The sequence below is a fragment of the Bufo bufo genome, chromosome 4, assembly GCF_905171765.1.
Source record: "Bufo bufo chromosome 4, aBufBuf1.1, whole genome shotgun sequence".
Classification (NCBI taxonomy): domain Eukaryota; kingdom Metazoa; phylum Chordata; class Amphibia; order Anura; family Bufonidae; genus Bufo; species Bufo bufo.
The window spans coordinates 585,056,570-585,072,080 of NC_053392.1; the positions used below are offsets into that span (position 1 = coordinate 585,056,570).

Sequence of the window (15,511 nt, forward strand, 5' to 3'; positions counted from 1 at the left end):
TAACATGGTTATAAGGGAAAATAATAGCATTCTGAATACAGAATGCATAGTAAAATAGTGCTGGAAGGGTTAAAAAAATAAAAATTAACTCACCTTAATCCACTTGCTCGCGCAGCCCGGCTTTTGTTCTCTCTCCTTCTTTGCTGATTGCAGGAAAAGGACCTGTGGTGACGTCACTCCGGTCATCACATGGTCCGTCACATGATCTTTTACCATGGTAATGGATCATGTGATGACCGGAGTGACGTCATCACAGGTCCTGTTGCTCCACACAGCTAAGATGAAGACAGAAGAGATGCCGGGCTGCGCGAGCATGTGGATTAAGGTGAGTTAAATTTTTTTTTATTTTTTTTTTTAACCCTTCCAGCACTATTTTACTATGCATTCTGTATTCAGAATGCTATTATTTTCCCTTATAACCATGTTATAAGGGAAAATAATACAATCTACAGAACACCGATCCCAAGCCCGAACTTCTGTGAAGAAGTTCGGGTTTGGGTACCAAACATGCGCGATTTTTCTCACGTGAGTGCAAAACGCATTACAATGTTTTGCACTCGCGCGGAAAAATCACGCATGTTCCTGCAACGCACCCGCACATTTTCCCGCAACGCCCGTGTGAAAGAGGCCTAAGGCCTCTTTCACACGAGCATGACGGATTAGGTCCGGATTCGTTCGGTGAAACTCGCGCCATTTTGTAAGTGTTCAGTCAGTTTTGTCTGCGATTGCGTTCAGTTTTTTCCGCACGGTTGCAATGCGCTTTGATGCATTTTTTCACGCCCGTGATAAAAAAACTGAAGGTTTACAAACAACATCTCCTAGCAACCATCAGTGAAGAACGCATTGCATCCGCACTTGCTTCCAGATGCAATGCGTTTTTCACTGAAGCCCCATTCACTTCTATGGGGCCAGGGCTGCGTGAAAAACACAGAATATAGAACATGCTGCGATTTTCACGCAACGCAGAACTGATGCGTGAAAAAAACGCTCATGTACTTAGACCCATTGATATAAATGGGTCAGGATTCAGTGTGGGTACTATGCGTTCTCTTCATGCATCGCACCCACGCGGAAAACTTGCTCGTGTGAAAAGGGGCCACAAAGGGTACGGCCACAGTCAGGTATCTGCATGTAGTTTTGGAAGCCGAAACCAGAAGTGCATTTAAAAAAAGAGAAGTCATATCTGTACTGTATAATTTCTCTCCTATTATGATCCACTCCTGATATTGGCTTACAAAACTGCATGCAGAAATCTGACCGTGCGGCTGTGCCCTTAGGGTACGGGCGGCTAGCCTCATGGTACAGATAGATGTTGCGGTTAAAATTATGTTTTTTTTCCAGCAATTTTGCACAAAAGAACATGATTCAGTTTTAACCTGTGAAATGTAGAATGCTTTGACATATTAATAATGAAGTTATGCAATGACCTGAGGGACCTATTTCATAGATACCTGTAATTCATGATGTCCTAGTGCTTGAATATTGGATTTGACCTTTCTTAGGCCCCTTTCACACGAGCGAGTTTTCTGCACGGGTGCAATGCGTGACGTGAACGCACAGCACCCGCATTGAATCCTGACCCATTAATTTCAATGGGTCTGTGTACATCAGCGTTTTTTTCACGCATCAGTTCTGCGTTGTGTGAAAATCGCAGCATGTTCTATATTCTATGTTTTTCACGCAGCCCTGGCCCCATAGAAGTGAATGGGGCTTCAGTGAAAAACGCATTGCATCCGGAAGCAAGTGCGGATACAATGCGTTTTTCACTGATGGTTGCTAGGAGATGTTGTTTGTAAACCTTCAGTTTTTTATCACGCGCGTGCAAAACGCATCAAAACGCATTGCACCCGCGCGGAAAAAACTGAACAACTGAACGCAATTGCAGACAAAAGTGACTGAACTTGCTTGCAAAATGGTGCGAGTTTCCCTGAAAGCATCTGGACCTAATCTGCCACGCTCGTGTGAAAGAGGCCTAAGTCCAGTTCCTCAAGAACGTAATACAGGCGCAGCTCTGTGCCCATATTATGACTGCAAGTCCAGGCCTGACCGCGGTTCTAAGGAGCTGAACTAACACCATCAGATCTATGATGCCTTTAGTTCAGTCATTAGACCCACAGGGAGCCAGGGCTTGTGGCCATACTAGGGCACAGAAATGCGCCTGCACGAGAAATTGGCCTAATTCTGTTAAATATCACTTCTCTTCACAGTTGGGCTATTGTTGTCACTTCAGACCATTGTATAGGTTTACATTGGGTTTGTCTAGGTGAGTAGGTTCATAGTTTAAAATCAAGGATAATTTAAAAGGGTTTTATAGTTTCAACCCAAAAATGTTTGGGGTCAGTTATCAAACTGGTTTAAAGTAGATCTGTCTTAGTTGCCCATAGCAGCCAATCAGATTCCTCCTTTCATTTTCCAAAGGAGCTGTGAAATATGAAAGGAGGAATCTGATTGGTTGCTATAGGCAACTAAGCCAGTTCTACTTTACACCAGTTTGATGAATGACCCCAGTTGTTCTTTGTATAATTTTCTAATATAATTTATGCATTTTTTGTCCAGCCAATTCCTGGCATTCTCTGCCGGAACAACCACCCGTAGATGTGAAATTAGCCTTAGGCCTCATGCACACGACCGTTGTGTGCATCCGCGGCCGTTGTTCCGTTTTCCGGAATCGGAAAATGCACCGTTTGGCTTCCGCGTCCGTGATCCGTTTTTCCAGTTCGTGTAAAAAATATGACCTGTCCTATTTTTTTCACGGACAACGGTTCACGGACCCATTCAAGTCAATGGGTCCGTGAAAAATCACGGATGCACACAAGATAGTCGTCCGTGATCCGTGTCCGTGATCCGTGTCCGTTTTTCCTATCATTTTCAATGCAAACTTGACTTATTTTTTTTTTTTCACTTTTAATGTCCGTGGATCCTCCAAAAATCAAGGAAGACCCACGGAAGAAAATACTGTCACGGATCACGGAACAACGGAAATCAGTTTTGCGGACCGCAAAAAAAAAAGCGGTCGTGTGCATGAGGCCTTATGCTGTTTTGGTGCAGATTCTCTGTTAATGTTAACAACCCTATTGAAGTCTATGGGGAAAACTCCTCTACAGAAGGTGCGGAATCGCACAATTAACATGATGCAGATTTCAAAATCCACAAAATTTCATTCACTTTGCTGCTACTGTATTATTCTTCTGTTTTTCTGGATGAAAATCTGCGTGCAAAAGATGCCTGTAATTTGCAATGTGTGCAGTTTCTGTAAGGCTACCTGCAAACGGTTGCGAATTTACAAACAGAATTTTCCACACAGATTTCTGTGCTTTTCTGCACCAAATCTGCATGTGTTACTTGCGGATTTCACCTTTTGCATTGCAAAAGGTGCGACCTGCACAAAAAGAAATCACACAATCACACAATCATTTCTAAATCCACAGCAGATCAATTTTCGCACGGAAATGTTATATTTTTTGTTTATATATTGCTATATATAGGACATGTTATATTTTTTTGCGGGGCTACGAAACGGACATGTATGTCCGCATTTTTTGCGGACCCATTGAAATGAATGGGTCTGCATCCTATCCGCAAAAAAAACAACGGACCGGACACGGAAACAAAATATACGTTCGTGTGAATGAGCCCTAAGGCCTCATGCACACGACCGTTTTTCGGGTCCGCATCTCAGCCGCATTTTTCTGCGGCTCGGGTGCTGACCCATTCACTTCAATGGGACCGCAAAAGTTGCGGACAGCACTCCGTGTGCTGCCGCATCCGTTGCACCGTTCCGTGGCCCCGCAAAAAAAATATAGCATGTCCTATTCTTGTCCGTTTTGCAGACAAGAATAGGCATTTCTACAATGGGCCGCCCGTTCCGTTCCGCAAATTGCGGAAGGCACACGGATGACTTCCGTTTTTTGCGAATCCGCAGGTAGCCTTAGGGTGCAGCAAAGCAGGATGGAATTTTGCCCTGTTTTCCGCTCGTGCATTACAAGATCTGCACCGCACGTCAGGTTATGTTTGATTTGGTTGTGGGATTTTTCTTCAGCTTGTGGATGAGATTTTTTTCAAAATTTCCTCCACTTTGATGCTACCGTAGTCGAAACATACTTACTGCATGCAGTCAGCAGAGAATAGCTGAGCAAGCACACGTGCCTATTTTCTGAAGTCCCAGTGACTGGAGAGCGCACCGCGGCGGTCTTGGCCACCGCACCATTCATCAGTATAGGACAGTGATGAGCAATATGTGGAAGTCCCATTGTGAATACAGTATAGGGGGGCTGCTCATGCACAGCTTGCACTCTGGAGATAGGAGCAGGTCTCACCTCTGGGACCCGCACCTATCAGACATTTAAGGCAAATCATATCAATGTGCCATAAATGTATCAGGGGAGAACAACCTTTTAAATCCTATGCATATGGAATAATGTCTGCAGAACGGCTTCTCTCTGCGACCCTTGTCTGAGGGGATCTTTAGAATGTGAGCGAATCTGTCCAACACCTGATACAAATGGGTGCTGTAAATGAGAGGCGCAGCTCTGTGCCGCAGAAGCCTTGCCAATTCTTTGACAGCTTTCTTATCTGAACAGGAGATGTGTTTTCACCTGCGCAGATGTCCCTTCTACACACACCACTTCAGTTGTGCTTCAGTTTGGTAAATGCAAATGTCTGGGATTCAGCAGGAGCTGTTTTTCTTAAGATGCAAAAAATATGCATGACAAGGAAATCAGTGAGAAAAAAACACCGACCGGCCGCTGTTTCTTTTTGCATTTGAATAAAACGTAATATTTGATTAAACATATTCATTTGCAAAGATATCCAGAGCATTCATAAGCCGGGGCTGTCGTTCAGGTGCAGGTTAACAGTTCCCTGTGCAAAAGTGTCATTAGGGCAGACAGTGTGTATGCAGAAGTGTGGGTGACATCTGATGGCTCGCTTTAACCCCTTCCGGCGCATGTAGTAGATGGCTGAGCTCTCTTAGGCTTCTTTCACATAAGCAATTCGCAGTCAGAGTCTGTTCAGGGAAAAACTGATGATTTTGCACAAAAGTTCAGGGCTCATGCACACGAACATATATTCTTTCTGTGTCCGTCCCGTTTTTTTTGCGGACCGTATACAGAACCATTCATTTCAATGGGTCCACAAAAAAAAAAGGAAGTTACTCCGTGTGCGTTCCGTTCCGCAAAAAAATAGAACATGTCCTATTATCATCCGCATTACGGACAAGGCTAGTACTGTTCTATTAGGGGCCAGCTGCTCCGTTCCACAAAATACAGAATGCACACGGATGTCATCTGTATTTTTTGCAGATCCATTTTTTGCGGACCGCAAAATACATACGGTCGTGTGCATGAGGCCTCAATCAGTTTTTTCTACGATTGCCTTCAGTGTTTCCGTTTTTTTGTGTCCAGATTGCATGTGTTTTTCACACGTGTGAAGAAGAAAAACTGGAGAATTAGGGCTCATACACACAAACGTATTTTCTTTCCGTGTCTGTTCCATTTTTCTTGTGCACTGTATAAGGGACCATTCATTTCAATGGGTCCGCGGAAAAAAATTGAAGTTACTCCGTTTCCGTATGTCTGTTCCGCAAAAGGATAGAACATGGCCTATTATTGTCCGCATCACGGACAAGGATAGGACTGTTCTATTAGGGGCCAGCTGTTCCGTTCCGCAAATTGCGGAATGCACCCAGGGGCCGCAAAATACATACTGTCGTGTGCATGAGCCCTAACACTCAATATCTCCCAGCAACAGAAATGACATCCGTAAAGCCATATGATTCAGGTCTCATGCACACGGCCGTGTCCGTATTTCGGTTCACAAACCACGGATCGGCAGAATACTGATACCTTCCGTGTGCATTCAGTCAATAGAAAGGACTATTCTTGGCCACAGTGTGGACTAGAATAGGACATGTTCTATAATTTGTGGAACGGCCACACAGATCCGCAAAAAATACAATCAAGCGCATCAGACGTAACCGTAGATTTACGTTCACATGATCAGTAGTGACATCACAACCATTTAGTGTATAAATTCTATGACTATAATATTTATTAGACACACAGATTTTTATAATGTCTAAGGTTTCATTTTTTTGGTGGCATTTCAGGCGCCTACATACAAACATTTTGTCTGCCATTTTTCCACCACTAAAAAAATAACCGCCATAGAAATCAATTGTGTTTTTGGCATGCAGTTTTTATTGACTTTTTTGCAATCTTTTTTGCAATTTTTTGTTCCAGCCTTTTTTCCCCTATAGAGAAAATGGTGTAAAAAAAACCAAAAGCTTCAACATGCCGGAGAGAAAAAACTCACTGTGCAAAAAACTATTGTATGTCCTGCATTTCTTATTTCCCATAGACTTTCAGCTAACATCCGGAACTGGCGTTCTTACCATAAAAAACTACCAAACTGCAAGGTGCAGAAAAACGCCACAAATTAGGCTACTTTCACACTGCCGTTTCTGGGTCTGCTTGTGAGATCCGTTTCAGGGATCTCACAAGCGGCCCAAAACGGATCAGTTTAGCCCCAATGCATTCTGAATGGAAAAGGATCCGCTCAGAATGCATCAGTTTGGCTCCGTTCCGCCTCCATTCCGCTCTGGAGGCGGAAGCAGCGTTTTGATGTCCGCCTGACGATGCGGAGCCAAACTGATCCGTCCTGACTTACAATGTAAGTCAATGGGGACGGATCCGTTTTCACTGACACAATATGGTGCAATTGAAAACGGATCCGTCCCCCATTGACTTTCAGTGTAAGTCAAAACAGATCTGTTTGCATTATCATGAACAAAAAAAATCAAAAATGTTTTTTTTTGTAACGGATACCAGCGTTTGCATTTATAGGTGCGGATCCGTCTGTGCAGATACCAGACGGATCCGCACCTAACGCAGGTGTGAAAGTAGCCTTACCTGGTTTTGCTCACAAGGATTTTAACCTTGCAAACCCAGCCTTATGCTCAGCTGACATCACTTTTGGAGGCAACACTTAGCACACCTGCCAGGAAATTCTCCCGATCATCACCATATATATCACAAGGTATTCATTTTTTGGATGGCGGACTATGCAGCTCTATAGCAGGGATGGTCAACCTGCGGCCCTCCAGCTGTTGGAAAACTACAATTCCCAGCATGCCCTAATAGCTGTAGGCTGTTCAGGCATAAGGGGAGTTGTAGTTTTACAACAGCTAGAGGGCCACCTCACCTCTATAGGTACACATCTGCAGATATCTGAGACACTTATTTAGCGGCTTGTTTCTATTCAGCACACCGAACTAAGCCTATCCTTAGACTGATCTATTGCTGACTTCTCTTCTGACATGTCAATTCTAGTAAATGTATTCTTCATAAAATAACAATTCTAGATTTTCTTTTCTTACAGCTCTGCATTGTGCAGCTCCTTTGTTATTCCTCCTGGAAATGTATGAATAAATGTATAACTGGGTTATCAGTTGAGGTATGTCCCTGCACCCGCTGACAGTATATGGCCGGGTTTACATGTTGCTTTTGTGTAAACACATCAATAAATCCTTGTGCTTTTACCATGACTGTGTTTTTTTTTTTTTTTTTTACAGGTGAAGCATATTAAATCAGTGTGGTAATTAACTATGCAGTTTTTATAGGTGAAACAAATTGATTTTGTGAAACGTTTTTGATGCCTTCTTAAAAAGGAACACAAAAGCGACGTGTAAAGTGGCCTTCGACTGTGGAGTAAAACACCCCAAGTGTCAGATTATTCATACATTTCCAGGAGGAACAGCACAATACAGAAGTCTAAGATAAGATGATTAACATTTGTTATATTTGAGGGGAATGCAAGTTTTTCCTAAAACTGAAAAATCAGAATAGTGACAGGTTCAATATTAAAGGGGTATTCTGGTTGTGACCGGTTATCCCCCATCCTCAGGGGCGGATTGGCCATGGACCTTACAGGTAAATTTCTGGGTGGGCCGATGCCCAGGAGGCCGCCTGGGCCCTCCTCACGGGCGGCCAGTGGAGGTTTTCGGGGATGTATTTTGTGCTGCTAGCAGTATTTTTTGATAGACTGTGCTATTTGGCTCTGTTGGGGTGGTATAATGTGCCACAATATGGTATTGCTGGCTCCCCTTCCATCAATTTGGAACTACAAAATGGGGCTACTTTATTTTTGTATTTTTATCCAGGGCCACTTTAAGTTCCCAGTCCGCCCCTGCTCATCCTCATTAAATCGATGGGAGGCCTACTCCTGGGACCCCCTCCGACCACAAACCCAGTACCCCGGAAATGAACATAGTGGCAGTTTGGGTATGCGCACTGCCACTCCATTCATCTCTGTGGAACTCCTATGGAGATAAACGGAGCAACAGTGCGCATGCCCGTCCTGAATCTCTGTTCATTTTGGGGGCCCCAAGGGGTGTAGGGGGTCTAGATTCTCATGATATAATAGTTATCTTCTATCCTGAGGATAAGGGATAACTTGTCACAACTGGAATACCCCTTTGAGTTTATATCTACATACACTGATCGGCCCAGCGACACCTCTTCTGGGGTTACGGGGACTTTTGCGTGCAGCTTCCGTACACCATATCTATTCCACACGAGCATTCATTCACCGGTAGTAGACCCCTTTCACACGGTCAGTATTTATAATCAGTATTTTGAAACCCAAAACCTGGAGTGAGTCTAAAAACGCAGAAGAGGCACATAGCCTTCCATGATACATTTTCTCTGTAGGTTCCACTCCTGGATTACAAATACTGACCCTGTAAAAGTGGCCATAGTTGTCTCTACATGTGTGGCCGGCCCAGTGGGGGTAGACGTCCTAATAGCTACTAATATTTACAGTCAAGTGTCACATCCACCAGCCGTCCACATTTCCAGATAAAGGACAGGCATCTGTCCCTTCCCGGCGTCTTCCATCCACCTTTGTGTTGCTGTTGTTTAGTTAAGGCTATATTGTACTTTGTAAACACACAACACAAGACTCGGGCTGTTTGAACACTGCCTTAGGTTCAGCTGCAGTACACCGTCTCTCTGATCTTTTATGTTCCTGAGCAGATGTCTTTCATTAATTTATGGATTTATCATCTTTTGCTTTTTTTTTTTTTTTTTTACACCTGGCAGCTGGCTCAAGTTTCAGCAGTTATTGTCTATTTTGCATTGCACATAGAATTGAATATCATCTGTCTTCACAATGCTAAGGCTAGGAGAATCGAGGCAGGCTCAACTTCTTCTTGGCTGGAGATGGTTTGAACATCTAGCACACTTAACCCCCCCCCCCCCCCCCAACTCCTTAATATTTATTTGTGCTCATTTTCTATCCTGGCCTTGAATGGGGCTTAGCTCGTGTTCGGTACAGCTGTATGTTTACTGAATCTATTCCATCATGACTCATTGTGCGTGTGTAAGTATCCTGGAAACAGCCAGGTCTTTCTTGGAAGAACAGTTGGGTTTTCATTGCAGTCACTTAAAAGGGAAGCTCACCAATTGGTCAATTATACAATATTTACTAAACAGCGACTCGCTCGGTCAGAAGGCGTAGTGCTCGATTTTATTGGCAGCCCATTAGGAAAACACCAGAAGTGCTCACAAGAAAGATTAAAAACAGAAAACACTGAGGAGCACCTAATTTATCACAAGGAGCACGCCTCGGCATAAATTAAGTACATCCTCCGACAGCCCGTGCGCCTAGACTGAAATCTAGGACAGCTCCGAGCTCACAAAGATTTCACTCTTCTTTTATACAAGAAAACTGGTTTAAAAGAAGATAAATTTGCCAGGCCCTCTGGCCTTGCCCCCTCAAAGCCTTCACCACGCCCCTTGTTTGGGAAAGTGGCAAGAAGTGGCGTAGAAAAACCATATTTTAATTTTTTTTTATGGCAGAGAACAAAAAATCAGCATCTCTGTAGTTAGGCTACTTTCACACTTGCGTTTTTGACTTATCCGGCAGGGATCAGCAAAAACGCTTCTTCAAGCGTCTGCATCCGTTCTGAACGGATCCGGTTGTATTATCTTTAACATCGCCAAGACGGATCCGTCATGAACACCATTGAAAGTCAACAGGGGCGGATCCGTTTTCTATTGTGTCCGAGAAAACTGATCCGTCCCCATTGACTTGCATTGTGGGTCATGCCAGATCCGTTTTGCTCCGCATCCCATGACGCAAAGAAAACGGCAGCTTGCTTTTTCTTCAGATAGGATGTCATTATTAGAGATGAGCGAATTTCATGTTATGAAATTTGTTCACGCTTCGTTTGGTGGTAAAAGCAGAATTGCGTTATGGATTCCGTTACCGCAGACCATAACACAATTCTATGACGGAATGCCTAATGGAATACCTCTAAAGTTATTCATTCCGTCATAATAGAAGTCTATGGGCTGCAAAACGGATCCGTCCCCTTTCCGTTATGCAGGAGAGGACTTTCCTGCATAACGGAAACGGGACGGATCCGTTTTGCAGCCCATAGACTTCTATTATGACGGAATGAATAACAGAATGCCTCTAAATGCATTCCGTTAGGCATTCCGTCATAGAATTGCATTCCGGTAACGGAATCCATAACGCAATTCTGCTTTTACCACTAAACGAAGCGTGAACGAATTTCAAAATATGAAATTCACTCATCTCTAGTCATAATACATCCCAGTATTTACTCAATAGTTCTCATAATGTATTGAGTACATTTGTACATTTTGCTATTATGATAGAGGCCTAGGATCTACAGACTAGTTCTTATCTCATTTTAAATTCTGCGTTCAAAGAAATATCTGTAAAGCAGTCTGCATACAGTATGGTTTATATATATACTTTCCCGCTTTTGAGTGTCTTTGCAGTGAGTGTTTATGGATGGAAATCTGTCCATGAATACTGATTATTAATAAATGACATTTTATGGTCAGATATTTCGAAGATAGATAGATAGATATACAGATACTTATAATTAATGTATTATTTGCCATGTATGATTTTATTGAGCTGTGACATAAGTAGCCTTGTGAATTTGTGGTGATCTCTACTGTGATAAAGGGCTGGCTTTGCTGATGTTAGGCTACTTTCACACTCGCGTTTGGTGCGGATCCGTCATGGATCTGCACAGACGGATCCGCACCGATTATACAACCGCATGCATCCGTTCAGAACGGATCCGTTTGTATTTTCTTTAACATTGGCCAAACAGATCCGTCTTGAACACCATTGAAAGTCAATGAGGGGGGGGGGGGGTGGATCCGTTTTGCATTGTGTCAGTGAAAGCAGCAGCGTTATGGTGTCCGCCTCCAGAGCGAAATGGAGGCTGAACGGAGGCAAACTGATGCATTCTGAACGGAGCCTTATCCATTCAGAATGGATTAGTGCAAAACTGATCTGTTTTGGACCGCTTGTGAGAGCCCTGAAACGGATCTCACAAACGGAAAGCCAAAACGCTAGTGTGAAGGTAGCCTTATTCATGGCTCAGAAGAGATAAGAAAACCAGTATCTCTGTCCTCTATACTATTCTAATTACTTTTATATGCATCTACTAACTAATTATAGTACTAAGGGGGTCATTTATTAAGACCGGCGTTTTAGGCGCAGGCCTCTACATAACTTTGGCGTATCTACCGTCTGTCTAAATCTACACCAGCTCCCTTTCTGGCGAAGATTTAGACCATTTTCTACTCCTAAACAGAAAATGGTAAATGAGATGGGCCTGCTCCCTTCACCGCCCACAGCACACCCCCTTTTTTAGACTTGGCGTGAACGGGGGGATTGCTGTGCAAATAAACTTTGCACGGTAATCCGGAACAGAGGAATGGTACAATGCAGAGTTCTTAAAAAAAAGAATTGTTATGTTTTACAAATATTTAATAGAACGGAGAAGTACAGGGGAGGTGACAGGTCCTGCTTCATATGATGACTGCACAGGGCACGCTAGAAACACAACTGCCTCCCCCCAGTCAGAGTCTCTGTAATAACACCAAGGTTTATGAAAATTGAATAATGCTGAATAATTTAAGGTTCTGAAAAAACATTGTCTGGCGTTTTAGATGTTAGTACAATAGTTATCTCATATCACAGCGCATTGAAACATGCAAACACCAAGATGTAATTCATCCAGAAGTTTTGACTTTCCTGAAAGTCTTATCTCCGAGCAGTAGGTGACAGCTTGCTGCAGTTATTTCATTTATGCATTTTGACAGATGGCACTGGAGAGTATAATGCACTTTTAGACTTCTCTATCAGTCTAATGGAGGTAACTGAAGGTTCTCTCAATTCTTCTCTTGGCAGAAGAAGTATGTCAGAGAAATTACCTTCCTTGTAATGATTAAACCTCTGAGGCTAAACTGTGAAAGGTGTGTGTGTATATATATAGAGAGAGAGATATTGTGTGTGTGTGTGTGTATATATATATATATATAGAGAGAGAGAGAGATATTGTGTGTGTGTATATATATATATATATATAGAGAGAGAGAGAGAGAGAGATATTGTGTGTGTGTGTATATATATATATATATAGAGAGAGAGAGAGAGATATTGTGTGTGTGTGTATATATATATATGTATATATATAGAGAGAGAGATATTGTGTGTGTGTGTATATATATACTGTATATACATAGTCTGTAGATATGTATGAGATGGTAAATCGATATGATCAGATAGATAAGAGATAAACATATATAGGGGATAGATACATACATAGATTATACATAATAGACAGATAGAAGTGCTAGATTGGTAGTTTGTTTTATATTAGATTGATGTAGATAGATATTTGGCAAATGTAATTTTAGCTCAAAGATTAATCAATTCTTGACCATATCAGATCTGGTAATAAATTAAGTATATACTGTATGCGTCTAAATCTATTTAAACAGCCAGAAATACAATAAATAGATAATATCAGATGAAATATTATCCTGTAACAATGTGTTGGATGTAAGGGTCAGAGTTGCAGTATAATACAGAGCTATGAATATCTTTACTTTCTGCACACGTTAACCAATAAGTTCACTTTCAATGCTTCTTCCTTTAAGTCTTTAAAAGGAACCAGGGAGCACGGTGGGTAAGAAGACTTAATTGACCTTGGGGGGCCACATTGATTTTCTCCACATGCATCTTCATTTCTGATAAATTATAAAGCCATTAATTTGCAGAGGAAATGGCAGGCCCAGCCTGCAGCACAGATGTGTCCTAAGCAGACAGGCTTACAGCGCTTAAAATAATGCCAAGAAGTGCTAGAGGAAAATTAGTAGGCCTAAAGTGTTATGGTTAGCCCTCTGTCCTCCGGGAAGTGTTTTGGTGCCTTTTATGTGCCAATTATATAGATTGTAGGGTTTTTAAACTATTAAGCAGGTGGCCATTTACTACATATAAATGGATAGATAGACAGACATAGACAGACATGCAGATAGATAATAGACAGATAGAATTTAGATAATAGATATTGATTAGATAGGTAATAGACAGATAATAGACAGATATTTATTGATAGATAATACAGATAGATAGATATTAGATAGATAGATTGATCACTGCTTGACTCAGTTCAGGTAATTGTAAGCTCACATAATTTTTGTTTCCGCAAATTGCTCGTCAGGATATTCATGTTCGCTTTGTTTTAAGAATTTTATTGATGCTCTGTCGTCTTTGATGTTGTGTGTGACATGTGTTTTACCGCTCAGAATAATCTAGAATCTATATCTTGTCTTCTGACATATGTATATATATTGACACAAGGATACATTTTGATTTATGACTTTTTCTTTAAGGAAGTAATGTATAATACCTGATAAAATGAGCTTTTATTACCTCTGATACAGAATAGCGAAGTAATATAATAATAGCCGGTAATCAGACTCCGGACACCCCACTGTATAATGCTTTTATTGTGTTCTGTGCTTCTTTCACTGAGTGTTTTCCTTGACTAGCACAATTCTACATGCAGGAAGGCCTGTCTCCAAATCACTTGAAAAAAGCCAAACTCATGTTTTTTTACACGCGTTATCCAAGCTCCAACATGCTGAAAACCTTCTTCTCAGATGTGAAGGTAAGTCCCCGGTGTGTATATAGCTTTATTGCTTTGTGCTGTGCAATGTCTCTCTCTGCTGGGGAACATGTTCAAGGGCAGATGTTTGGGGGAGGGGGGGGGGGGGATTGGGGTCTTTATATAAGTTATGAAATAATAAAATATATTGTAATTGGAGAGATTTGGTTACTGACTCTAGAATATAGGGCAAGAAGTTATTATCTTTTAATACTGTTTTAACACTGAATTCTGGTTTGTGCCAATATGATTTTATACTAAACCCATTTGCAATCACTGAAGGTTTTTCAAAGCTTACAGGCCAAATCCACAATTGGTTAACATTTTGACCCAGATTTTTAAAACAGTTCTGCATCTCTGTATTAATCCTATGCTATCCCAAGGGGGCTCATGTATCATATTATGTATGATTCCACTATCTGATCTGATATCTCACCAAGTAGGTAAGTTCATCAAATTCACGACTGGTGGAAATTTTGAATAAGGCGTTCCTAAAGATATGACAGTGATGATAATACTGTGCGTTGTGCATTTACATTGTCCATCTATACAGGGGCCCAAGAGCCAGTAAGACTCTCTTCTGGTGCCAGTTTGATCCTAATAGTGGCCCAGCAATAAGGTATATCTATAGATCTCAATAGAGAACAATGCAAAAAGTTAGGAGAAGACAGCAAGGTTGGCTTTATGGTTCCTGGGATTTGTCCAAGCCTGGAAAGCCATCAGTATTGTGCATGGGCTGTGTTGGGTATTGCAATACCAGATACAACCTTTGGACAAGAGTGGCACTGTTTCTGGAACAGTATATTTACTTTTCTTAAAAAAGAGATGGTAGAAATATTCAGTCCTGTAAGGCTACTTTCACACTAGCGGCACGGACCTCCGGCAGGCTGTTCCGTCGGACATGTCGTAGTTTTATTCCGGCAGCCTCTCACCGTGCGCTGCCGTGCCTCCCCGGAACTTCGCCCCCATTATAGTCAATGGGGACGGAGCGGCAGTCCGGAGGCACACAGTCACTAGCGGCAGGACGGATCCGACAGGCTGTTCACCTGACGGAACAGCCTGCCGGAGGTCCGTGCCGCTAGTGTGAAAGTAGCCTAAGAGAGCCCTGAGCTTGGTAGCAGTAGTGTGGTTGATGTTCACCTAGGTACCTTCTTCTCTTCATAATGTGAATTGTGTGATTGCATTGTAGAGATCATAGCACATTAACAGTCTTCACTATTTACATGCTATTAAAAATATGATCCAGGGAAGAGTTACTAACAAAAGTGTATAGCAATGCGGACGTCCACCTAATGAGCGGAGTGCTGGTGGTCACACAGGCTCATTCAGTCTCCCCACAGCTAGTTCTCTGCATAGGGATCATTTTATGGCAGCCAACAGGAAGGAGCAGAACCTCTGCAGTAGTATCGCTGAGAAGACTGCTTCTGCAGAGAAACTGAGAAGGGACTATACTGTTAGCTGCCAGAGGGGGAAGGAGACTGATTCTTCAGCACTGATTGGCTGCAGCAA

At 42.3% G+C, this 15,511-nt stretch overlaps 1 protein-coding gene across 3 annotated transcripts in view; it reads left to right on the top strand.

Moving 5' to 3' along the window:
• PROX1 (prospero homeobox 1) overlaps positions 1–15,511 on the top strand; it is a 79,575-nt gene that overhangs the window by 18,792 nt on the left and 45,272 nt on the right. For 2 of the 3 annotated variants that reach the window (XM_040430421.1, XM_040430422.1), the window contains exon 3: positions 13,892–14,005. In XM_040430421.1, coding sequence (XP_040286355.1) covers positions 13,892–14,005 — 114 coding nt within the window. The remainder of the gene's footprint in view (positions 1–13,891; positions 14,006–15,511) is intronic. The other variant, XM_040430423.1, reaches the window with a different exon arrangement.